Below are 27,835 nucleotides of genomic sequence, written 5' to 3'. Positions count from 1 at the left end.
GGCTGCTACTGAGGGAGCAGTCTTTGAAAGGTGTCTATCATATGTTGTCCGCCCTCACCCTGGTTCTCGACTCCATCCGCATGAGTGTGGATGAGGGTCGGACATCCCTCCTGATCCTTCTGGATCTCACGGCTGCCTTCGATACCCTATCTCCCCGGGTCTTAACATCTCGACTGGGTGAGATTGGGGTCCGGGGGGCAGCCCTGGGTTTGCTCTCTTCCTTTCTCGACCATAGGGAGCAGAGGGTAATGCTGGGAAAATTTCTATCTCCATCCCTGTCTGTGCAATGTGGGGTCCCCCAAGGGTCGGCGCTCAGTCCCACCCTTTTTAACATCTATGTGACCCCCCTTGCCAGACTCATCAGATCTTTTGGGATGGAGGTAGTTTCCTACGCGGATGACACTCAGATCCTCGTGTCTCTCTCCCAGTCAATTGAGCTGACCGCCTCCAGATTTAGATCTTGTATTTCACTGAAATTGAATGGGGAGAAGACCGAGGTGATGGTGTTCGGTGGAAGGGAAGATATTTGGTCCATGGAGTGGTGGCCTGACTCGCTCGGTCTCTGCCCTAAGCCTACTTCCTCGGCTAAAAATCTCGGGGTGATGATTGACCCTACTCTGGACATGCGCCAACAGGTCAACACGACGGTATCGACCTGTTGGGGTATAATCCATGTCCTTAGGAAAATTAGGAACTACCTTTCCCTGCAGGCAAGAAGGCAACTGGCTGTCGCCCTTTTGGGATCTCGTCTGGACTACTGTAATGCGCTGTATGCTGGACTGAATAAGAGTCAGATGCAGCGCTTGCAGGTAGTCCAGAATGCGGCAGCCAGATTTGTCCTCGATCTCCCTCGACGCTCTTCGGCCACGCTGGCCAGAAAGCAGCTGCACTGGCTTCCGATAAAGGAGCGGATCGTCTTTAAGTCCATGTGTATGGTCTATAAGGCCTTGGCTAAAAGCAGCCCTACAGGGATTAGAGCCATCTTGACCTACTACAACCCTGGCAGGAACCTCCGCTCCTCCAACCATTCTCTTCTCCACATCCCGCGCATTCGGAAAGCCAGATGGGGTGGTAGGGCATTCTCCCTTTTGGCTCCTAAATGGTGGAACGACCTTCCATTAGAGCTCAGGTCCCTCCCTTCCCTCCAAACTTTCAGAGCTGCCCTTAAAACACGCCTCTTTGTCCAAGTGTATATGTAAGCGCATGAGTGCCCGCTTTTTGATCTTTTTGTTAGGCGCCTTGACACCTTCGGGCTTTAGTTTGCGCGTTACAAGATGCACAATAAATAAATAAATAAATAGGTTAGCAGAAATGCACCAGGAATCTGCATTCATGAAAGTCTTTGACTGACAGCCATACTCCTGGTAAGAATCCTCTTCCTATAATGTTACTCCATAAAGCTCTAGGACATAACACACAACCAACTGCATAGGGTCATATGGAGTCTCAGAGGAGTCCTGGGTGCTTAAATCTCTTTTTATTTCAAAATCCAGAATTTGAGTGGCAAGGCTTGCAGTCACCTTTATAGATAGAAAAGTGAATGGTATAGAAAAGAGCAGCTGACGGTGATGTTGTAGGCAGGGACGATGGTGTAATGGTGGAGGGATAGGTGTTCATGTTGTTGTAGTTAATTATAGGAGTAGACATATCCTTGGTGTTGTTGTTGATGGCAGTCTTGTCGCCGAAGGTGCTGTTGCCATTGACAAAGTCCTGGTTGTTGACAGCGACAAGGATCTCTTTATAGACATCAATGATACCTGTCTCATAGATTGCAATGGGTGTGCCGACGGTGACTGCATTTATTCTTGGTCATGGGCGATGACAAGGAAGCCACTGTGGGTCTTGAATTAAGTCAGGGCATCAAGAGAGCTGGTTCTTCATGCAGGATTTTATGTAGGCTTTTGTTCCTCCCTTCTGGATCATTTCTCTGAACAAACTCCAATCTTTTTGTGAGGGGGCTGCACATGCCACAGGGTTCTGCTATAGTGCTGCCTTATTCAAAGTGCTTGGAAGAGCACATTTTACACAATATTCCTCAGATAAGGGAGATCCTCCTTAGAAGGAGGGCATTTCTTCCTTTCTAGTACATAGAGGGCAAGGTTTTTAAAATGTTGCCGCATGAAGCCTTGTACGTTGGATATAGGAAAAGTATGCATTGCTCATGTAGGTCATCTGTGTAGATCTTTCTCAGGCAATAGGTAGAGCAGGATTTGAAGAGATTTTACTTTTCTTTGACGGTCATGATCACAGTTGATGACCGAGAAGAGCTGACCCTGGTCCCAAAAAATTTAGATTCCTAGGAAAGTCATCCCAAAAACTGAAAGCTGAAGGGGCAGGGTAAATTCAAGGGAAGACCATAACATTATTAGGACAAGGTCAGCGAAAGGTTAGAGGATAGTTATTAACCTGCTCACACCTAAGGCAAGTGATCATAGTGACCTGTTTTAATCCCCATTTTCCTTCAGTCGATTGTTGATCATTGTGACAGTGCTCCTGTTTCCTGAGCTTTTGATTTGCTTGTTTCTAGACTTCCTAATCAAAAGCTCATCCTTATTTCCTGATTCCTGAGTTGTCGCTGATTCCTAGTTCCTTGAAGTAGCACTGTCTGCAGTGCTTCCTTGATTCCTGACCCTGCACTATTTAGTGCATCCTCATTCCTTGAACTAGCACTGCCTGCAGTGCTACCTTGAATTCTGATCTATGAGCCAGCACTATTTTAGCATATCTTTGACTTTTGAACATACTTTATTTTTGTGGTTACCTTTTTCCCAGTTCCTTCTTTTCTTTCAATTTACACTAGTTCCAGTTTCCCTTCTGTTACCTTCCTGTTTCTGCCGTCTTAGCATCCAGTTTCCTTACATGGTTTGTGACTGTGTTTTTTGTTCTACACCCTAGCTGTTTCTGCCTTAACATGTGCCTGTTTAATCACCATGTTGCTTTGGCACAAATGACAACCTAGTTGGTGTTTCTTGTCCACAATGAGTATTGTCTTTTAGTTACCTTTACAACATCACTATAGGTAACAGCTCCACATACCCTTCCTTTGCATGCAAATCCTATATGTCGGTTTTAAAGCCAGTATCTTTAACAGCATTGTTGGTGATGAGCGTTCTGAGCTTCAGTCTTATCATGTGTAGTTTGCAAGTGCTTTCTCACATGTTGCTATAGTGCATTCTCACATGTTGCTATATATATATAACCTACTGGCGGTCGCCAGTAGGTAGTTATAGTTAGGATTATTATTTTCAATAGAAAATCTCAACATTCTATTGTGAATAACTTTGGCGCCGGTTGACGAATCTGCCTGAAAATTTCCTCAAATTTGCCTTGCGGCGCTCTAGTCCTTCCCTGAAAGTTTGGGGGGGATTGGTCAAGCGGGGGCCAAGAAAAAAGGGGGGTCCCAAAACGTGTTTTCCCCATGTTAATTTCCATAGGGCGGTCGACCTCACTTTTAGCCTGAACGGCTGAATAGATTTCCACCAAACTTGGCAAAATTGTAGGGACTGGTAGCCCGATGTGCCTTTGCTATGTCTCAAGATATGTGCTCCAGTGGATTTTGGGTAATTTAGGTTCAAAAAAATATATATCTATAAGCGCGCCCGGGTACGTGCACCGGGGCGCTAACCAGCGCGCTACGCGAGTTCGCGCGCGGGAAGCTGATTGGCTCTCGGGTATCTGTCAACATTCCAAACAGTCCGGAGCGGCCGCCATCTTGTGTCTCGGTAGGATCGAGACACAAGAGGTGGCAAAAACAAAGGGGGAAATGACCATACCAAATATTTCCTTCCCTGGTTCAAACAGTATGCACCAACACGCTCCCTCAGATCAGCCAACATGAATTTGTTACAGACCCCCAAATTCAGACTCTCAACAAGAGGAGGGAAATCTCTCGCAACACTGGGCGCAAAAGCTTGGAATAAACTCCCACCCAACCTGCGCTTGATCTCTGTCGAGAAGAATTTCCGTAAGGCTCTGAAAACTTGGATTTTCAACCTTTCAGACTCGGTCTGTATGACTATGGTTTAGACACAGCGTTCTGTTTAGATGAGATGGATGTGTGAGTTGACTTTTCCGGCCTTCCACCTAGGCTACGGGCTACAAGCGCCAAGATGCTCCCTGGAGTGACAGTTGCGCTATAAAAGTGCATACTTACATTACATTACATTACATTACATAAGGGGGCAGAGTTGACCCCCCCTGATCCCCTAGGTTTTTTTTCCGATTTGCGCGCGCGGAGCGTACCGGGGAGCGTACCATGGGGAAAAAAGAATGATAGTTTTAAAAAAATTTAGCCTTTTTTTATAATTTGGAGGTAGTTCTAAAAAGAACTGTTTTTTTCTTCTTTTTGTTGTTATATATTTTTTTGAATTTTTTTTGAATATTTTGTACTTTTTTTGGCTTTTATGAACTATTTTATATATTTTTTTGTTATTTTTACAGGGAGAAACAAAAAACAGGGAATTAAAAACGGCTCAACTGGAGCAAAAACAAAATCAGGAAAAAATTATGGATTTTTGGGGCATTTGTGGTTGTCACCAGCACGGTTGATGAGCATTATGCTTTGCTCATCATAGGTGATGGTCTTACCACAAAAAATACAAGAGATCTTGTATTGCCTAAACTTTGCTTGAATGTTTGGGACCATCTCCCTTGTCTCTGGTCCCGATGGAGTGGGTTGCTTTCTTTCGGAGGTGATGGGTGAAGATTGGGGAGGGTTACTGGCCAGTTCTCTCACCTCTGCGGCAGCATAGTTGTTGGGATGCTTGCGCTGCATGTGCCGAATCCTGGTGTTTTTGCCAAATGAATATTTCTTATTAGGGTTCCCCCTTGAAAGTTCAATGCCACAGATTTGGCAAGTCACCAAAAACATAGGTTTGAGGCCCTATATATAGTTAGGAATTAGCATTTAAAAAACCTATGAAATTCACTGAAAAAACCATAGGTTTCACACCAGTTATAGTTAGGAATTAGCATTTAAAAAACCTATTAAATTCACTGAAAAAAACAAAGGTTTCACACCAGTTATAGTTAGCTGGAAATTTTACTGACATAAAACCATAGAAATTCTAACGTTATAGTTAGTTGGACCCACTATAACAATCGCGCCTGCAATGCACTGCTGATTACGTCACATATTACATCACTCATGACATCGTCAGTGACATCACTCATGACATCACTTATGACACCATCCTTGTGACAGAGTGACATACCTCCTTTTAGTGTAATGTAACCCTTGAAACACATATTCAAAAATAGAAACTAACATTTTCAAAGAAATGGAGATACCATATCAGTTACAACAACCAATTCAGTAATTCCACCATCTATATACACATCCACTCATTCACCAACAGTTCTATATAGTCACTCATACATATACTCACTCATCATATGTAGTGATACATCTATACATCCTGTTATACACCGACAGTCATCCAAAAGTTACTCACACACATACTCACACATGCAAATAAACTATTGAACATCCATTTATTTGCATATACAACTATACACACTACCTCCTTACTTCTAAGGAAACTTACACATACTCACTCTCTTAAACAATCACTTAAGGAAACACACACTTATTTAAACAGAAACTCTTACAATCTCTTACTCTCACATATACTCACTTATATACATCATAACTCACATATACTAGATTAAAACATATATAGTTACTGATAAAGACACTAATGAGACAGTCATTCACTCACTAACACACACATATACACACTCATCCACCCATACCGTCCTGCACATATGCCGTCTTCAAAACACATACAAACAGTGAGTCAGTCATTGATGCATCTATGTGCTAAGTAACACTCCCACCAAACCATACAGACACTCATACTGATACTAAAAAAACATCTAATAACCCATATACACACACATGTAGCTACTCACCAACCCATGCAGCCATTTATACACAAAGTGAAACACTGATACATATATTTAAATATTTAAACATTACTCGTTAATATATGTATTCACTAAGATACACTTAATAAGCCAGTTAACTAATCATTTTTTTTAAAAAAAAACATCCATTTACACACTTATTTAAACATTTATTCTTCCATCGACCTTTACATATACATATATAAAACATATTTATTTTTCAGAAAGGCACACATTCACTGGATGGTGTCATCAGTGATGTCATGAGTGATGTCACTGACCATGTCATGAGTGATCTAATATGTGACGTCATCAGCAGTGCATTACACGCGCAAGTTATAGTGAGTCCAACTAACTATAATGTGGAATTTCAATGGTTTTATGTCAGTAAAATTTCCTGCTAACTATACCTTATTTGAAACCTATGGTTTTTTTAGTGAATATATATATATATATATATATATATATATATATATATATATATATATTACCTACTGGCGGTCGCCAGTGGGTATATATAGTTAGGATTTTTTCTCTATGGGACTTTTGAAAATTCTATGTCTAATAACTTTGGCGTTTGTGGACGGAATCGGCTGACATTTTCAGGAAAATGGCACATTTTGTTTCTGAGCAGCCCCTGAAAATTTGGGGGGGTTTCGTCAAGGGGGGGCCGAGAAAAAAGGTGGGTCTCAAAACACGTTTTTCCCATTCATTTTTCCATAGGGCGTTTGGCCTCACTTTTAGCTCGAACAGCTGAATGGATATGCACGAAACTTGGCAAAATTGTAGGGACTGTTAGCCCGATGTGCCTTTGCTGGGTCTCAATATATGTGCTCCAGTGGATTTTGAGAAATTAACGTTTTAAAAAACAGATATATCTGTGACAGCGTCCCGGGTAGCGCTCCGGTTCGCGAACTTTTCGCGTAACGGAGCTTTGCGAAGCGAAGCTGATTGGCTCTCCGGCGTCTGTCAACATTCTAAACAGTCCGGTGCGGCCGCCATCTTGTCTCTCGGTAGGATCGAGAGACAAGAAGAGGAGAAAAACGAAGGGCGAATTTAATGAAAGGGGGCAAGGTAGACCCTTCTTGACCCCCTAGGAATGATGTTGGGGTTATTAAAGGGTGCCGTGGGGCAAATAAAAAAATTAGATTTTTTGCAGAAGAAGCGCTTTCCGGTTCGCGAACCGGGTAGCGAATCGGGACGCGAAACGGGAATTCGCCATTTTGTGTTTTGTTTTAATTAAATTACAAGATGGAGGAAAAACAATGTGAGAAATGGGTATAAGGGTGTATGGGAGACGTATCCTGACCCCCTATGTTTTCTGAGGGTGGCTGAGGATGCTCATATATGTTGATACTTGTCTTCCAGCGGCTGCGCGTGAGCGTTTTTTTTTTTTTTTTGCTGCGTGACGTCTGTTAACGTTCGATTCGAAGGAAATCAGGAAGTGTTGACCGCCATTTTGACACTGCGAGTAAATATAATGTTAAAAATAATTGTTATAAATTAATTCGTTTTGATAAACATTGTCTGCGCCATCTTGCTCTTTTTCCAATGCCACACTTTTGTCGTGCACGGCAGCCATTTTAGATGCCTTGACCAGACCCACTCTCTGCACGCCGCCGATCCTCAGCATGGCTCCCCACCCTCGCAAGCATCTCCCCCACGCACTGGTCACCCCCGCTCTCTGTCTTATGCATGGGCCATAAACCTCCCCCCATCTGCGCTGCTCTTCCCTGAGAATCACACCCTGTGCCCGCCCGACACCACCCTTCCACCACCGCACCCTCTGACATTCCTCTTCCTTTGTGTTTGATTGTCCAGGCCGGTCCCAGGCTATCACGTAGCCCTGCGGATGTAGTTTATGGCCTCAACTGTAAAGAATCACCCCTCTTCAAAGGAGTTACAGTAGATCAAGCCCCCCACCCGATGAGATCCGTCACACCACACGCGTTCCTACTATCTGATAACCATCCTGTATTGTGATTGGGGAGGGGATTCTCACTGTGAGGGTGTGTGGGACCGAGCCTGAAGCGGAAGATTCCAGGGATGCCTCTTTGTACATCAAAGTTTTTACAATTATGTGTCACATTAAAAATATATAGCACTCCAACAAAGTAGTAGGATTATAAAACTTTAATAACGTATAAATATATATAACGCAAAAAAAACAGTAAACACGTTAAAAAAAAATTTTTTAAACAGAAGCAACAATGGTCAGTAGCTGTCTTTTGTGCGAATAGTCCCAAGGCAGAACAACGTGCTGAGTTCTGGACGGCACCCAGGTGATGGCACCTGGGTGCCGCACTGGTTTTGGTATCCTACAATGCTGCTCCGAAAAAAGGCGTGGGGCGCCCCGGGGGGGGGGTTCTGGGGGAGGCGGCGTGAACGGGCCTCCCCAGGTGGAGGCTCGTCTGTTGTAGTGGGGCGCCCCTTTAGCGTTTCCCTTGCCATTCAGCGGTTTTCCGCCCGCTTTTGCTGCACTGTGCCTCGTCAGTAGCGGTCTGTTGTGCGAATAGTCCCAAGGCAGCAGAACACGCTGAGATCTTGATGGCACTCAGGTGATGTTCAGGAAGTTGCTGCACTGGTTTTGGTATCCTACAATGCTGCTCCGAAAAACGGCGTGGGGCGCCCCGGGGGGCGGGGGGGGAAGGCGGCGTGAACGGGCCTCCCCAGGTGGAGGCTCGTCTGCTGTAGTGGGGCGCCCTTTTACCGTTTCAGTCACCAATCAGCAGTTTTTCTCCCGCTTTTGCTGCACTGTGCCTCATACGCCATTCAGCTGTTTATCGCCCGCTCTTGCGGCTACAGCGTCTCGCTCACCATGTAGTTGAGTTGCGCCCACTCTTGCGGTGCAGCGATAGGCGGCTGCCACAGGACTCTTAAAATGGCGGACGGCTCTTAGGATTTGGGCCTGGTCCACTAAAATGGCCCTGGGACACCTTGGAACTCGGACGCTTGTCTGCTAGGGCTTGGGCTCCATTCTCGAAAGCGTCCCCTTAGCCTTGAAGATTCTACAAAAGTCTTGGGGGCCCCCGACTCCCGCAAGCTTCCGGTGGGGAGCGGCTGCCATGATTGTTTGCGGAATGGCCACGACGGAGCTACGAGATGGTGGTGCTCTCATGCTGACGCCAGCTTCAGTCTGAAACATCCAGAAACACTGTAGACTATCAATTCGATGAGTTCCGGTGGAGCCCCAACGTGACCCGGTAGGGAAGAACTTGCCCTCCCCTTTTTTGAGTGATGGTTCTTGTTGCCTGTCCCCTCTGTTGTCATCTAACGGAACCTTTTTTGATTGGCGAGTGAGAAAAAAAAAGGTGGGTCTTTCATCGTTTGGGAAAAAAAAATGTTTTAATCCAATGAAAAGTGTTATTTTTAGGTCATATGATCAAGCCTTCCATCATTAGGAAACCAAAAGTAAAATGAACCAATGAAAAGTTTTATAAACAAGTCACATGACCTGTTATGCGGCTTTGGGCTATAAAAAGCATACAAAATCCGTTGGCCTGTGAGGCGGCGTCAGTAGCGGACCGATGTGCGAATAGGCCGAAGGCAGCACAACGCGTCGAGATCCGGATGGCACCGAGGTGGTGTCCAGCAAGTTGCCGCACTGGTGTGGCCAACCTACAATGCTGCGCCAAAAGACGGCATGTCCAGCTGAGTTGCGGTTACTTTTGCTGGTACAGTACGCCGAAGGCAGCACAACGCGCCGAGATCCGGATGGCACCGAGGTGGTGTTCAGCAAGTTGCCGCACTGGTGTGGCTATCCTACAATGCTGCGCCGAAATACGGCGTGGGGTGCCCGGGGGAGGGGGGGGGAGGCAGCGCAAACGGCCCTCTCCCGCCTCCCCAGGTGGAGGCACCTCATGTGCAGTGCGGCGCCCTTTGCCGTTTCACTCGCCGTTCAGCAGAGTTGCGGCCGCACTTCCCCACTTCCGGTACAGTGACTCACCCGCCATCCAGCTGTTTTCCTCCCACTCTTGCGGTACAGCGACTCACCCGCCATCCAGCTGAGTTTTGGCCACTCTTGTGGTACAGTGACTCACCCGCCATCCAGCTGAGTTCCGCCCGCTCTTGCTGTACAGCGACTCACCCGCCATCCAGCTGTTTTCCTCCCACTCTTGCGGTACAGCGACTCGAACGCGCAGAGATCCGGATGGCACCGAGGTGGTGTCCAGCAAGTTGCCGCACTGGTGTGGCCATCCTACAATGCTGCGCCGAAAGACGGCGTGGGGTGCCCAGGGGGGTGGGGGGAGGCAGCGCAAACGGCCCTCTCCCGCCTCCCCAGGTGGAGGTACCTCATTTGCAGTGGGGCGCCCCTTAGCGTTTCACTCGCCTTCCAGCTGCATTGCGCCCGCTCTTGCGGCACAGTGCCTCACCCCCCATCCAGCTGAGTTGCGTTTACTTTTGCGGTGCAGCGAAAGGCGGCTGCAACAAGACTTTCAAAATGGCGGCCGGCTCTTTGGATTTGGGCCTGGTCCACTAAAATGGCCCTGGGACACCTTGGAACTCGGACGCTTGCCTGCTAGGGCATGGGCCCCATTCACGAAAGCGTCCCCTCTTTTGACTGATTGTTCTTGTTGCCTATCTCTTCTGTTGTCATTTAACGGAACCTTTTTGGACTGCCAAAAGGGGTTCTGGTCCGACCGCTGGTTGGTGGAGACATTTTGACTATATCCTAGACCTGCCCGGCCTCGCCCAAAATGGCGCCGGTATTAATGGGACTCGTAACTCCTTGTTGTGTACTGGTTGCCCAACCTTAATATCACGAGATACATATGCAGTTTCAAGCACATGGCGGGCGGGGACGAGTACTGATTGAACATTTGGACATCCCTATTGATATTAAGTTCTGATGTGTTATTGATTACTGTACTATTGAAAGTTCGAATTAACATCACCCATGGTACTTGCCCGCAAATGTATATCTAGATAATTTTATTGTAACTGGCCCTGTCGTACTTTAATTATAAAATGTACGTCCATCGATTCCGCAACTGTTTGACACCTTACTTCTTGCAACTTAATGGCCCGCCCGTTACGTTCTTCTACAGTGTAAATGTCCCCTCATCATATACGATTCCAGTTTGCTCCGTGGCCGGCCCACGTGGTTATAGGCCCGTATTTGTATACTGACATTTTCACACTAAAGGTTTGTAAAACAAAAGATGGTAGTAGTACCTTTTTTGGTAAAGTTTTGAATAATAGCCACTGTTTTCGAATCAGTAAAAGGCAAGTGAAATAAAGCAGCCCGATTACATGACGGTTAAAAGGTATAATACGCAGGAACGCAGTAAAGATAAATGGTCAAAGGCTGTTGTGTTTTCCACTCCTGCAACATAAAGTGATCGATTTAGAATCCGATATTCATGCCTATCAGCGACAGCAGGCCGAGCCTCTTTTGCTCAACGGCTCCCTCATGGGACGAAGAAACGCCCTTTTTCTCGAAATAGGAATATTTTACTTGCAGGACAGTTGTAAATTTCCCGGGAAAATACATTAGCCTGGAACATTGTTAGTGATAAACTGTAAATGCATCTGGGTCCTTTACTTTACAAGTCAGAGTGAGAAAAAAAAAAAAAGGTGGGGCTTTCATCATTTGGGAAAAAAAAATGTTCGAAAGCAATGAAAAGCATTATTTTTAGGTCATATAATCAAGCCTTTTTCATCATTAGAATAACAAAAGTAAAATGAACCAATGAAAAGTTTTATTAACAAGTCACATGACCTGTTATGCTTACGTTACGCGCTGCGCGCCGCGCTCTGGATCGTTTCCGGGAAGCTGCGCCTTGCGCACCGGAGCACTTCCGGGTGCGCTAACGCGGCGCGTCATATGACGCATTACGCGACAACGCAGGTCCAGAATATAGTCAAAATGTCTCCACCAGCCAGCCGTCGGACCAGAACCCCTTTCGGCAGTCCAAAAAGGTTCCGTTAAATGGATGGTGGGCGAGACGCTGTAGCTGCAAGAGCGGGCGCAACTCAGCTGGTTGCGTGAAGCGCTGGGGTGTACCTGAGAAACGTCCACTTGGGGAGGTGGGGGAGGCTCGTTCGCGCCGCCTCTCCCTTCTAGTGCATCCCACGCCGTCTCCCGGCGCAGGAATATGTGATGGTCGGACTAGGGCACCGCTGGACGTGTCTTCAGGTCAAACGGATTGTGGGACAATGTTCAGAATGGAAGAGTCACCAAAAGGCAAAAAGTTCCGCTTGACCCCGGGAGCCGGCCGCCTATGTTGGGGGCGATCTCAGGCCACACCAGGGCAACAAGACTTGGGGAGGGGGTCAGCGCCATTACACCGCCCCTCGGGGGCCTCCGTCAAGCGGTTCAGGGAGGCACCGCATCACATTGATTTCCAATGCAGTCATGTCCACAAACAGCTCCCACTTACTTTGAGAATAGTGAAGCTGCAGCAGGTGCAAATAAACTGCAGACAGTGTTACAAGCGCTGCTCGGAACCCTCAACTATGGCACCCAACATCCAGGACTTATGCCATTTGTGCAAGGCAGTGACATCGAAGTAACTCAGGGACCAAGGAACATACCATATCCAGAGTCCTTCCCACAGCGTCTGCCTTTCTTGTTACCTAGTTATTGTTCTTTCACTCCCACTCCAGGCTTTTAGTCTGTGGATGGAAAACCATGAACCTACACTCACGTATGAAAATGTTACTATTGATGCTTGACTGAGGCCAAGGAGATCAGAGTGCATGAGTCTCATGGTCAATCGATTGAGCTAGCCGGATCAGGCAACAAAAAGGTGGTGGTGGGGGTGGCGGCATCAGCAAGGCATCCTCACACACAACTTGTCGGACATCAGCTCTGGATGTACTGGGGACGAGTCTTGGTGCATGGTGTCGTCCCCGGGTAATTTGCACAACGGTTCTCCACCCCTAGGCCGCCAGCTATGGTACCTCGACAGGAATAGTGATGGATGTTGCAGCAGGCTGCCATGTAAATAGATATTTAATAAAACGTTTTACCCTGTTACTTTGCTGGTGTGTTGTATATATTTATAATATTTGCATAGGGTTTGTCGTTATTTTGGGCGGGGTGGGTGGCGGAGCCGAGCTGTCTTGCAGCCATCATGGTGTCGAGCTCAGTTCATGAAACTAGTTTTGTATTTCTCATGAGGGGTTGCTCCTAATGTTTCTATTTTAGCGAGGTCAAAAAGAGATCCCATTAGTGGCCTACTGGTTTTGCTTGATTCCTTTTGTTTTTTTAGACAATTTTTCACTATCTGCAAAGACTAAACAGAGTATTGCGACTCTGTGCTATTTGTAAATAGAGAATGAACCAAAGAGAACCAATTCTAAAACAGTAAATGTTTGGATAACAATTAATGAAATGGAGAGAGAAGCAGGCACGACGGATTACAACGGGGGCAAAGACCTGCGTTACCTACCCTTCACATTCTGCAAAGAGAGAATAATCCTAAAAGAAAAGAGGGGGGGGTAGCGTTCAAAGCACACGAAAATGTTTTTACCTACCACGTACTTGACATTTTAAAGCTTTTCATATTTGCTATTAAAAAACCATTGAAATTCACTGAAAAAACCATAGGTTAATAGGTTTTTTAAATGCTAATTCCTAACTATAACTGGTGTGAAACCTATGGTTTTTTCAGTGAATATATATATATATATATATATATGTCTTGCAAGCCTGTCCTGGGTGTTGTTAAGTCTGAATTACCACTTGACTGCCTGTTCTGTCTGAGGTTTGACTTTCTTGTTTCCTTGTGCCCGGATTCCCATTTCTCTCTGACTTCCTGTGTGATCTAGGGTGGCACAGTATCGAAGATTCTGTTTACTTTTTCTACTCTGCCACCAAGTCCTTGTCAGAATTCATGACAATATGACCCTTCTCAGAGACTCCCTTTCGCATGATAGGCAGTAGAATTATAAGAATATAAGCGATTGTGGTTTACAGCGTGAGAAGGAGAGCTTAACATTTCCACCTAATTGGTCAAAGATCGCATTGTTTCACATGAGGTGAGTGTGCTACTGAACAAATGCTGTTGCTAAGGCTTAGGACCATTTTAACATTACTTACTACTATGTATAACTACCAGGGAATTCCAGCACAATGATGGGGAACGAAGTTTGCAAATATATTAAAGATTCAATAATAAGAACTAGCCTGCTATAAAGCAGTAAGCAGTGCTAACATTTTCACACCTCCATATTGCTTACGTGACATTAACTCAAACACAATTAAGTTTCTATGTATTCATATTTACATACCACAAACTTCATCTGTTATGCAGCAGAGGCTGTACATTAAATGAAGGGTTGGGGGACAGTTGTAGATTGTGTAAATTGAGCAGGGATTATACGAACACATTTTACCCACATTTAGGCACAGGGAGATTAAGCGATTTGCTCTGTCTCACGTCATGTTGTGCCTAGCATCAAAGCCAGCATTCAACCCTGGGTCCCCAGGTTCCAGAGGCAGCATCAGGAATCGGATATCCTGGTAGGATAATGCACGTCTACTGACCAGTGAAAAAACAGAAACATTTACTGGATAAGGCAAATAATATTCTGGTGTCCTAGATCCACGTCAACATTAAAAATTAAAAAACACGTGAGTTACTGAGCATCAGAAAAATAATAGTGAAGATGGGAATGCAATTATTAGTAGGACAAACTGTACAGTTGAGGTCTATACTATAGTGAAAAAACATACATGTCGAAGCCCAAGTGGAAGAAAGACATTTATTTTAATAAAATGTCACACAGGTTTATTTTAAGAACTTAAACATGTCCCAGAGAAGTCTGAAGACCTAAATGTTGTAAGTTAAGGCCCACATTTACTAAAGTTTGTGTGATTGCAGCAAAAAGGTTAGTGTCTATATACTTTCCATTCTAAAGCCTTGTGTTGTGCCTCACAAGCGACTGCAAAAACTTCTGAAAAGGTGAAAATAAGACTCTGTTACTTATTATATAGAAAATTAGGGGCATATTAACAAGGCGATGATATAAAATTATCGCCGCTTTTGCGGCCGTTTTCAGCCGAAAAGTGCCGATAATTTTATCGCCTTATCAGCAAAGACACGCTATTGTGTGTTTTGCTGATTTTGCTCCCGTTTCCAGCATGCCTAACTTTACATCGCTAATGAGATTCAAAGTAGGCGTGTCTGTGGAAACAACATGGGTAAATATCCCGAAGGCAGCTTCGCGATATTTACAACGCGGGGAAGCGATTATTTTAATTGTGCTAAGTATGCCTTAACTCAGGAATTTAACGTCTGTTAAATTCCTGACTAAGGCATACTTAGCATGGGAGGTGGATTCATGTAATTCGACCACAGGGTCGTATTATCAAGCATATCGCCGTTTTACATGGAACACATCGCTGAAAAACCAGCCATGTTCCATGGAAAAGGGCGCTATCACTGGAATATTCATCGCCATGGTGCTAAACGTTGTTAATACAACGCTAGCCTGGCGAAATATTCCAGCGATAGAAAATAATGAGGTATGCAAAGCCAGCGATAATTATCGCTTCCTGTTTAAAATATGCCCCTAAATGCTGTAGCCCTGTTTTACAGCAGTCAGCTCCAGAGTGTTGGGATTCGGGTCAATATCCAAGTTTTACTTTTGTTTAGGGATTAGCACTAGGTACAATTTGCCCATGTCCAGATAGTAAATAGGCCCCTACTCACTTATTACCAATGAGTATTGACCTTGAGTAAAGCATTCCTTTATGATGTCTACAGAAACAGGAGGCAGCTATTTTCTTGCACATTGTTTGTCACTCAGAATGTTATTCTCATGTACTGACTCTTCACTGTGTATGAGGAGGCAGTTCCACATTTTCAGACACATTGTCGTTCTTGATGTCCTTGCTGTTTTTGAGCAAAAGGTGATGTACTGCCTTGGCATTAATTTTTTAATGTTGGCTTGATGTGTCTATAGTACAATAACTTTGAGTAATGAATAAATACTACATTTCAGTATCAATATTATTTCTTTCTAGGACTACAGCAGTGCCTAAATGATGTAATTATGAGCATTGCTGAATCTAAAGGGATAGAGGTGGAAACTGAGCCAGGAGACCTGTTTGTCAGGAAGATACATGCAAAAGTCTGTGAGAAGAGTCCAAAGGTGAACTTGGAAGAGGAGTCATCTGCCCAAACCAGCAGTCACCTCAAAGCAAGGCGAGTGTGTCATGACAAGACATGATAGGTACAGAATGTCACATCAATCTGAGTGATCAATTCCACTGCTAGCACAGAGGTAAAACTGCAATGTGTAGGTACTGGCAGCTGTTGCACTTTATTTCTTGATCTACTTCTGGGTTATAAGCTATAGAGAGGGGCCTTCTTCTAAAATATAAGCATTTGATGAATGCCCTTAAGACTGATGGCTACTAATTCTAAGCCAAAAGCTTATGAGAATGAGGATATCACAGTCCAATTATATTAATTTATTGTTTCCATCGCGCCTCATACCACAGAATTTCTATTCTCTAAGCACTGTAAATTACTGGAGTTGCTACTACCCATTTCAATAGTCTTCTAAATATCTTGAGGCCTCTTGATTGGCCTGGGAAGCTTGGAAGTTTGAGTTAGTCTTGCTGGAATTCACACATGGAATAAAAAAACAAAAACATGAGTTCAAATGACTGAGGATTCTCTGATCATTACAGTGGTGTTCACATTTACTGTGTTATCTGCAGCTGTGTCTTTAGTCCTGACTGCATATAGCGTTTAACTAACAGCACCCAAATGCTAAATACTGCAAACCACAAAGCATCTTTATAACATGTTGCATGGTGATTGGTGCTTTTTTTTAACTCTTCACACTGTGTATGTACAGGGCTGCAACCCGTCATCCAATTCCAGTCTGCTCTTCACAAAAAAGCACAGGATTTTCTGACTAGCCTCTGGGTGCGTGTTAACTATATGCTTTATAAAATCACTTGAAGCTGTGGTCTATACTCTCAAGCTCTGTCCAATGTCTTTTCCACCAGAGCAAACACTCCCTCCTTTATAACGTTGTTCTACTCTCCGAGTTCTCCTCCCCAAGCACAGTGCTTCCACCCTTGAAGACTTTGTTGAAAAGGGACCTCCCTCTATCTCATATACAAAGCCACCACCTTTGCTCCTGTCCTCTTAGTATTCTTGAATAACTTCTGCTTCCTGGTGGGTTCAAAGCTTGCTTAGGCCCAAGATGGCCGTGCTTTGAGTGAGCTCTCTGAGTCATCGTTATGATCTGACAAATATCTTGCATTTATGCCCCCTCTGTGAGCTCTGACTGACGGCTGGAGGTGGCCCGAGTCAGACTGTAGCCAGATGTGAATATTCATGGGATCCGTGCGCTTGTGACGGCAGAGGCGGTGTGGCCTTCGCTTGTGGCCAGCGTGCCAACCCATCTGTCTGCGTCCCCCGCATGGGCCTGCCTGTTTGAAGCTGGATCGGAGGAACGCTGTGCTTCTGGTCGCATTCAGCACCTCTGCGTGCCTGTGGGAGTGATATCTTGTCCTGAATCTCCTTGGGAGCCCAGGGGAGCCCGCCGGAGAGCTGAGTGTGGACTCTGGGCTGACTAGCCTCTGTGTGCGTGGCTCGACAGGGCCTCGGCTGCGGTGCTGTAGACAGCTGCCATGCTACGTGCCTGCCTGGAGCGTTAATGTGGCCCTGTGGGTCGATGAGTGGACCGAGCTGCGATTTGCTGGGCTGAAGACACCACCCAGCCATATTGGAAAGCCTTGTGGTGAGGAGCCGGGCTGAGCCTGGGCTTTTTGCGCAGTTGTGTTGCTGGTTGGCTCCAACTCTGCCAGCAAAGTGAGTCTGGCGGCTGGCGCCATGCCACATGGTTCTGCTGATGCTATTCCTGGATACCCTGTCACCCACCCAGAACATCCGTTTGAGACTCTTGTGTTGTCATGCGGAAGAGCGCTGCTGCAGAAATAGGGATGAGGTGGTCTCCAGTGTTAAGCCGTGGAGCTCCATAAATCTGATGCTCGTGCTGAGCGGCCTAATGTGTGTGTCCTCCTGGGGGGGTTTGGACTCTTAGTTCACCTAGCTTGGGCTCGCTTCTGCCCCACAAGGCCCTGCCTGCAATCTGGATGGGACACTGCACCCTGCTTGCCTGGAATGCGCCTCCTGGACGATAGACATAGGGGAGATCTGGTGGGTGCTTACCTCTGCTGCGTTGGGGGGATCCCCTTGACTGCGTCGCCCAGTTTGAGAGACGAGGGCGCCCAGCAGGCCAGTAGACAAGTGAGAAGACTGTGCTGTTCCCTAACCTTGTGGCTGCATTAGAGCGAAATTGGACAGGGCATTTTTGGGTCCCCACCCCAGTAACGCAGCATGGGCAAGGTGGGCAAAACCCAATCCAAGCTACAATTCCAGCAGCGCAAATCGAGATGAAAGGAAACGGAGGGGACCCCTCCCCCTTAGGACAAAATGCCAGAAGAGGCTACAGGGGATCATAAACATATTTTTGTGGCAATGCAGAAAAGCCTACAGAAAAGCCTCACTACTAGTGATGGTAAGATCGATTCCCTAGCATACATGATAGTTAAAATGTCTGAACGCCTAGACAAACATGCTGAATGCATCAACATGAGCGAGAGGAGAGAGTTGCTGAGGTCGAGGAGGTGCAATCAGAGATTGGCACAGCCCAAAAGCAGTTTGCAAAAACAATTTCTGCGCTGCAGGAGACAGCTGAAGATTTGGAGGCGAGATTTAGGAGAAGCAATATACGTATTACGGGGCTGCCAGAATCCACTTCAATTGGCAATATGGAGGTGTTTATCGAAAAGATACTGGTCACACTTCTAGGTCGAGAAGTCTTCTATGATATGTTCATGGTAGAGCGAGCCCATTGATCGCTTGGCCCGAGCCCCCCAGGGAGCCCTGCTGCATCCAGTAATTGCGAAGCTCCTAAATTATAGGGATAAGGATGCAGCCCTGAAGCTAGTGAGAGCAAAAGGAACCCTGCAGCTCGAGGGATCTGCGATCTCCCTGTTCCCAGACTTCACCATGAATAACAGGAGGCCAGGCGCCAATTCGCTCCTTTGAAACTGCATCTACGCGATCAAAACATCGATACCCCCAATATGAATGGCCACTCCAGGATTTCCCTTGATCCTAAATCGCTCCAGAAAGCCTTGAAGAACCTTCTGAAGATGCCAGGCTGAGCCAGGAAGCTGAGGGACTAGATGAGGCGGCCGGTGGCACAGCCGGTGACGAGGAATAACGCAACCTTCACTGCGCTCCTTTGGACTGGGACTCAGTCGCGGATGGTGACATTTGAAAGTGGCAGGGCGTAAAAGTTGTGGACGGCGCACTGTGGCGAGCAAGCGCAGCCAGCAAGCATGAACGTATCAAGGGTGCACCTCGCATTTCTTCACATGACCCTTCTCCTGATGCCTGGTGGGACAGACATTAAACAGACTCAAAATAACCTCGCAATAAAGCTTTTTTTGACTTGACTTGGGAATGTATATCCGTGATCACCACAAATCATAAAAGTTATTCCCTTCTCTATGACAGGTGCCATTGTAAATGCTTCCGCGGCTAAAATGTGACATTTATCCGACAGTAACGCCTGGGCACTCGCATTTTGTCGGAGATCCAGATCTGATGCATCATGCGAGTTAATCTGTGAAAACATACTTTAAAAATTGTATTTTGTGAATAAATTGTTCGCTCGCTAGAAAAGCTGTAAACTCAAATCCGGTTAAATAATGTATGTCTCCACGGGCCACGCAATCATCTCAGTGCTACGGGGAGCACGAGCCTTGAAGACAAGACATCGGCCCACAAAGACGAACACACTTTATGACTCACTTCAAAGTCAAGGCACTTTCTCCCCTCCTGTCTCCGTCTCGTATGGTTATTACAAACACATCTCTGCTTTGCCTCTCCTCTCCTCCCCAGAAGCGTTTGACCTCTGTGCTCCAAGACAGCATTTTACTAAAACTTTGCTCCAGTTTTAACTGTAGGTTTGCACAATAAGAGACAAATGCGTTTTTTGAGTTATTTCAGCTTGAATGCGCTGTGGCCAATGAAACTAAACAAACATTCTATATAAATGCAGTGACCTGGGCGCCAGGTACGAACACGCCAGTCGCGGCCGGCAATACGGTTGGGGGGGGTGGAAATGGTGTTGTCGCGCTGCTGAGGGGAGGGATGGGGGGGGAAGCGGGCTAATTTTAAATAAAATAATAAAACAAAGTCAATAAACTTAACTTACCTTACCTTCCCGCCTTCAAGTTAGTTCCGAGTCCAGACGTCCTGACTCCTGCCGTCCTGTTCTTGAATTCGTCGTCACGCAGGAAGCCAGGCAGCCTCCCTCCCCTCCACTACAGCACAGCGCTGTGATTGGTTCGGCCGGCTGCCCCAACACCACATCATTTCTCTGTATGCTGCAGCATACAGAGAACAGGGAGAGTGGGAGGGGTTACTCGAGGGCAGGGGGGAGTGGCTTGCCCGCTGTTATTAATACAGTTAATACTGTCTGTTTGGACAGCCTCTCAGGCTGCCCAAACAGACAGTATTAACAACAGTGGGGAAAGCCACTCCCCCCTGCCCTCGAGTAACCCCTCCCACTCTCTCAAGCAGGAACTTCTGCTTTCTCGCCGTGCAAGAAGGCAGAAACAAATGGTAGTTCTCTACTATTTGTTTCTGCCTTCTCGAACAGCGAGAAAGCAGTGTGGCAGCGCCCAAATGCCCCCATGGAGATTCCGCCACTGCTTGGACTTACTGTGATGTCTGGCACTACCCTGCCCTTTTCCCCCTCTCTTGTTTCCATTAGTCTGTGAAACTGAGCCTGATTCTTGATCCTGTTCTTCATCAGACACAAAGTTAGGGAATCGCAAGTATTGTTGTAATTTTCATGTTGGTTGAAGAGACGGAAATTTGTTTGGTCTTTTAGACTCCATGTCCACATGGCTGATGTTATCTCCTGCTAAAATGGGCGGGGGTGCCGGGCTGTTACAGCTGAATGTCCAGTTTTACCATTGTAAAGCTTGGATGCTACAGATTTGCATTTGATGGCAGTACTAAATTTCCTAACTTATAGAGGTTCTTTTGCGGTAATCAGGTAACATCCACCCGTGTGTTGCCCACTGCTTTGTTCTTGCGGTATTATGGTCTTTGTTCAGGTGGGTGGGGGTGGAAGGGACTTGTTAATGCTATTAAGGTTTGCATGGGTGGATGGCGGGTGGTGCTTGCTAGAAAAGTTTGCCTTTACATTAGTTTTTTTCTGTCACAGAGTGTACTTTGTGCTCACCCAATTCAGCAGGGGCATCCACAAGTAGGGCACAGAGCTGGAGGGTTTACCTATCTAGATATAGGAGGGAAGCTCATGCTATGATGATTCCTTTTGTAGACAACATGGCGACAGACTAAGGTCCAGATGTAGGTAATTCATATTTACCGACTCTTAAATACCGAATTTTACCGATTCGGTATTTAAGAGTCTGTAAATATGAAGGGGGGAGATGTAGGTAATTCCAAATTGAGAATTACAGAATCGGTAGGATTCGGTAAATTTACATAATCTGTAAAATGATGCCCCTACATCCCAGTCACCAAATACCGGTCGGTAACGGCCAAGTTCGGCCGTTACCGACCGGTATTTGGGCTCCTACATCTGGCAGTAAAGCTCTAATCTTGGTAAATTAGGGGCCTCAAGTTTTCTGGAAGATTAGGAAAGTGATTTCCGTCCTTCAATAGACACAATAAAGATGTTGCGCTTCTGCAAGAGACTCATTTGCCTACTGACTCCCAGATGCTTACTCAGAGGCGACTACATGGTGCCTTTCATGCTGTTGGCTATTCCACCCATGCCCAAGGGGTGCTCACATGGGTTAACCCTAGAAGCGGTATATCCCTTGAAGCTTTAGAGACTGACAGGCAGTGAAGGTTTGCACTCTACAAAGTCAAAGGGAAAGGGATGGATTTTCAATTATTGATGTAAACGGGCCCAATTTTGACAACCCGCAATTCTTTAGAGACCTGCTAGTGCGGTTGCGGCGATTGGCATCGGGGAGTGGATTTTAATTGCACCCTCAATCCTGCTTTGGATAGCTCCGGGGGCCCAGTGCACAGCCAATCGTTAATGGCTAGAACCGTTGGGGATGCCATTGCAGAACTAAATATGATAGACATTTGGCGCTCAAGAAAAATGGGTCCTGAGGGCTCCACGCACTACTCGGCCCCATACAACCTGTATACCTTGATCGATTATTGGCTCATTCTCCAATGCGATTGAAGGAAGTGAGGTTCACCTGATAGAGCGCGCAGGTCACCTGACCAAACATAATGCACACTCGGGCCCATAAAAGAATAATTTTCATGTATACTTTAATCAGGTAACCTACACGCTGTTATCAGCAATTCAATTTCCTCCTTTCGTATTACCTTTTATTGAACTTACCAATCTTTGTAACAGGTACCTAAGATCACAATGGATCAGGAGCTAGTTTTGGGAGTAGCTAAATAGCATAAAAATACCATGCAACATTTGAAAAAAACTGTTGAAATTTATAATATCCACAGATGCAAGAAGTTTTCAAAACCTTTATCTAATTTTCTTCTTCCTCTATTGCCATGAGCCACAAATTTACACAGATCAAACTGTCTATAATTAGGATTAAAAAGATAGTATAGCTATGAATTAGAGTAAGAAACATTTAGAAATCGAAAGGTAAAGGGAAGGGAAAAATGAGGAACACACTATTTAGATCAGCAGACTTTCACATCTTCACTAAAGCCGGGTAAAGAAAGGGAACATACTAATCAAAGCAGACTTTCGAATTTCACTAACGGATCATAGGAAACGAAACTTATGCAATTTGATTTATCTAGATGTGTGTATTTTCTAACGGGAAGGTAAGAATGGAACAAACTATATATGCAAACGATTCAGCATTTGACTAAAGGTAGGGAAAGAGTGGAGCATAGTAACAGACAAATTTGCAAGAAAAACCTTATTTATAGGAAACAGGGTAAAGGATGTAGGCAAGTATGCTTTATTTGAGACAAGGGAGAGATTTAGATAGACAAACACCCACACTCGGTTATATTTACCTAGGACAGATCGAAGACTAACCCTGGCCATGGGTCAGTTGGAAAAGGCGGGAAAGGACCCTTAAGGACTTAGGCTGCCAGTAGGCGAGCAGGTATGGCTCATGGACAGTCAGAACAGGATAACCCCAGGATTTGGATCAGGACCGGGCTCACCAAAGGGTACGACCAACACCTGCAGCTTCGGATGCAACGCCTGCGCTACCCCCTCTCTGCAAGGAATCTGCCAATAACCCCGATTGGGGTCTCGAATCTCCCAGCAAAGTGCTTCGCCAGCACTTAAGGTTTCCCAAACCCCGACTGAGTCAGTGGAAATTACGGACAGAGTGCTCCGCAGCTCTCTGTATCAATCACTGTACGGGATCAGCAACAGGAGAGCTGGGAAGGTGTGAGTCTGACACGTTGAATAGAGTTTTTAAAGACGGTTTATTTTAAGATATGCTTTTCGCCGTCTACTAATCTGTTTTATACGAGCAAACTCATCTGGCTCCGTCCTGACTCCTTTGGGGAAAGATGAATGTTCCAGGGTGCTTCTACCATGCAGTGGTCGAGAGTTCTCCAGACCGGAAGTAGTCTGTGGTCGTCGGGGGCCAAGGCCCTCAACTCCAGGCGTGCGAGGAAAGAAAGGAGATAACAAGGAGTCAGTTTAACGACCCTTGTATAAAGGTATGGACCAGGTAGTGAGGAACACCAAGTGACTGAGTGTATTTAAATATAATTTCCTGTGCCTTTTAGTGCTCCTGAGGGAAAAGGGTAAAGGAGGCTGTACGTTATATACTTTCACTCGTTTACTGCACTATTACGAGTAACCCAGCCCGCCACTTTGCCCCATACCTTTGCAAGCCACACTCCTCCCGCGGGAGTGTGGCGGGCGAGTCACTGGGTCGTGGCCTCCTGGCTTGTAGTCCACAGCTGGGCTCGTCAGGGTTTCTTCTCCGCTGTACTCTGGTTCCGCTCTTAGCCTCCACCCTCATCCGTCTTCTCCTCCTCGGGAAACGCTGTGCGCCGCTTTCCAGGTTCCACCTTCTATTTAATCCGTGACGGTGCAGGTGGGTAGAGTCGCGTCTCCCTCGACGGCAGAGTTAAAGGAGCCGTGGTCTTTTTCACCTTCGGGTTCCCACGTCGCTTCTGAGCCTGCGCGAGTCCATTCGTCTGCCCAGGGAGAGTGCGGCTGTTTGTCGGAAACAGAAAGGGGAACAGCTGACCACCAGTCATCAACACTATCAGGACTGAGTTCTCCATTGTGGGTGCCTGGGTATAGTCCCACCACGTCACAATCACCTATAGAGTTCATTGGGTCAGTGACAGGTCAGCTATTCGGACAAGTCGGACAATTTCTCTAGCTAAACCTAGGCTAATTATACTGTTTTCGGATCATTGTACCACCCACAAATGTTGCAAGTGAAAAGTTCCCTAAATTTTGATTGGGCAAAGGAGGAGGTTAGGTAATGGTACCTCCTAAAATTTAGAATTTCTCAGGCTTAATATTCATTTTCGAACCCACCCCTTACATTCCGGTTCTCATGGCATGAAGACAATAGGGTACACAGTAAGGTTTATACAATTGTAGCAAGTGCAGGTACAGTTCAGCTTCATCTTGCTGGGTTGCAGGTCACGTACTCATGAACATCTTAGCCTTGGCTGCCAGCTGGCTGATTTCCACTGCGGCCAGGTTCATTTCCCCCCATCATGTGACTGGGACCATAGGAGCTTCAAATATGGAGTAGCAAACGCCTCTCAGGCCCACGAAGTATAATACATGTAAAGTAAGCAAAAACAATTTAGAAACACAGAAAAAATGAATACACTGTATACCGTGAGTGGCTATACTACACCCCTTACTTTATAATACTATAGCATTAAGAGTTAGGCAGAATAAACAGCTTTGCAAAAGCAGCAATGCAAGCACGGAGCATGTGAGAAAACAATGCGGCCATTTTAGCAATACTGCGCATGAGCAACAAGTTTCCCTCCAGAACTGCAAGTGCGTCACATCACATGGGTATGACCGACGCATGTGCAGACTAAATTCCTGCAAAGCAGCAACCATTTTTAAAGGCAAGTGTTATTACTGTTTAGTAAAAAAAAAGCAAGCTTCTCTGGGACACCCCGTGTAGTGTAAAAGGTGCAATATTAGTGAGACAAACAAATTGATTACAGAGTTAAGGTTACTCGAGGTTCATGAATTCAAGCAAGTCACGTAACGTGCAAATACTTGCTCCATCAATCCCCTCTTTGATGATATTTACTATCATCACTATTTAATGGAACCAGATGCCAACTTGTTACATTTTTCCCAGTTCAATCTCTTCAAGCATTCGATTCATCTTTTCTTTCGTTTCTTTATTAGGGTGAGTATTTTTCACCCTTTTATACATTTTATTATTCAGTTCCTCCAGTTCCAATTCATCCACATTTCTCTTCACTCCTCTCCTATTCACAGTGTACCTTTTCTGATGTTTGCGACATTTACAACACATATATATGATAAACACTACTATACTTATTCCCATGATTGGCAATAGTATTTTACTCAAAAGACTTTTCCCTAAGTTAGAAAACCAATGACCTACAGAGGAGAGACCACCAGTTAGTCTCTTCCAGGCACTGTCAACTTCCAGTGGTTTGAGCTCTTTTCCCAAATTTGTAATGTTCCTCACATACCTTTTGATTCCCACACTTTTGTCAGGTATGTAAGTGCAACAATGTTGCGCTTTCAGCATTCTACAGACTCCGCCCTCTTTTGCTAATAAGGTGTCAAGAGCAAGCTTGTTTTGTAAAACCATAGATCTATTCGCAACCATTTCGGTATTGACCATCAGGAAACCTCCAGCAGTGTCAGTAGATAACCGATCCACTACTGTTGACAATTTGCAAATTCTGTGTGTATTCAGAGTCACTCCCACTGCAGGTATCAATGCACTAAAAATATCTCCCACTATTTCTCCGGCACTTTCTCTTTTTGTGCGTGCTAATTTATTAGTCTTTTCAGTGCTTCCAGTGCTTTTCCACACATGGAAAGACAATACCAAAGTAACAGCTTCTGTACCAATGGTCCGGTAATTTGAAATAAGCCTTGTTTCCACATATAAAATAAATTCCAGGAAACACTGGCTCTGACCCATCTTTGAATCCCCAACCCCCAATTACCTTGTAATTATGTTCGAACTCACTGGAACCAATGAATATGTTATTATAATAACTAGTCTTTTCTCTGTGAAGATAAAGTTTCCCTTTCTTTTCGAAATCCAGCAACAAGGCAGCATTTGCTCCACCATTTGAGGTGCTCCCTATATTTTCTGCCCATTTAGGAACTTTCTGAGTTTCGTCTTTGGCCTTCTTTTGGAAACTTTCTCTTCTCTTTTTTACCATATCTAGAAATTCCTTTTCCTTTTCACGTAAAGAACAAGTCAAGTTATTTTTGTGTGCGTCATCTATGTTTATTTTTCCTACAGTTAGAAAATAATCACCCATGTATTTAGCTACATCTCTAGTCGTATGTACAGGGTTCAGGTTTCTTCGAACAGGAATTTCAGAAAATGTCACGTCAAAATTTGAGTAATAATACTGTAACGGTCCTCTTCTGTAAAATAAGCTAGTCAGTATACTGCAGGAAATTCCATAGGTTAAGGGTAAGTGATGGTAAGTCATGCCTTCAGCTACTGAAGTAGGTAGCTTCATGCAGACATAACAGTTGTCTATTTCCATCGTCTCTACATAATGTACTAATAGGTTTGCAAAAACATTTAAATGAGTTTTGTTCTTAATCTTGTTAAAGTGTAAGTCTTCCTCATCTAATGCTTCTAAATCTAGTTTTGTTTGTTTCAGGCTAAGTGGTCTGTCTACTACGTCTATACTTTTTGGTGTATTTCTAGTATGGGATTCCACAGTGTGCTCCGGTAGGTTATTATTTGGGTACAGACTTGGGTTTTTACTCCTCATAGAAGGAATAATTATAGTCAGTCCTACCCATAGTATTAGAACTAATGCTGTGCTACATATACATATTTCCAGCTAGCAGCAGAGTACAAAGTTCCCCAGGGAGCGTTTAACAATGTGGAGCAAGGAGTTGGTATTATAAATACCGTGGCTGCGAAGAAAGGGTTCCCTAGTCGGAACTTAGAGAGCCTCACACACCCAAAGTAATAAGCGTGAAACACACCCTTACTAGAGGGTGTCCGGTGTCATCATCGGCTCACTGCCCCTCGTCAGACCGGCGCTGCAATGTCTGACGGAGTCCCCAGAGGTACTCTTTTGACGGGGTTCTTTTAGTTCCTTGCCGATGGTGGATGTGGGTGAGGATGAAGGAAGGTGTAGTCAGTGCAATGGTGAGTGAAAGCGATAAAAAAGGTAATCAGTCCACTTCCAACTTTATTTGACAGCATGTTTTACAACAATTACGTCTAGGTCTTCCATTCACACTGGAATAAGACATTTTGGCTCAAAAGAAGTTCTTCAACCCCTCTTTGTAACTTTGCACAGGTTTCTTACACAGAGCAACTTCAGGTTGGTTCTTCTTCTTCGGTACTCTGGTTGGCAATCAATTCTTCATCACTTTCGTCATTTATATCAAGATTCTCAAATTCTTCCAACACCAGATAAGTCCATTCAGGATTCTGATATTTACTGTTCTGTTTCTTTATTCGAGCACTTCTTCTTTTTCTTAGGTTTTGCTCCAGACTGTTCGGCTTTACTGGAGGCTTGTTTCCTTTGCTCAAGTTTCTCTTCTACAGTCTTTAGTCTTAGTCTCAGTCTTTTTATGAACCTTGGTTCCCTATTCTTCTTCTTGAATTTTTTGACTGGCACTGTGATTTGGCTCTCTTCTAATGCTCTTTTATTTTTGTTCAGTTGTGGCACATCTGCCTGGATGGTTTCTTATTCCCTATCTG

The 27,835-nt window shown here is 45.2% G+C and overlaps 1 protein-coding gene across 1 annotated transcript in view; it reads left to right on the top strand.

Annotated features, from left to right (window-relative positions):
• LOC147734912 (glycine N-acyltransferase-like) overlaps positions 1-27,835 on the top strand; it is a 148,937-nt gene that overhangs the window by 96,036 nt on the left and 25,066 nt on the right. Inside the window, exon 5 of the mRNA XM_086953679.1 lies at positions 15,884-16,064. Within this exon, the coding sequence (XP_086809805.1) occupies positions 15,884-16,064 (181 nt within the window). The remainder of the gene's footprint in view (positions 1-15,883; positions 16,065-27,835) is intronic.

This window comes from Lissotriton vulgaris, chromosome 1_2 (assembly GCF_964263255.1).
Source record: "Lissotriton vulgaris chromosome 1_2, aLisVul1.2, whole genome shotgun sequence".
NCBI lineage: Eukaryota > Metazoa > Chordata > Amphibia > Caudata > Salamandridae > Lissotriton > Lissotriton vulgaris.
The sequence above is the reverse complement of the archived record's forward strand: the minus strand, read 5'-3'. Positions and strand labels throughout refer to the sequence as shown.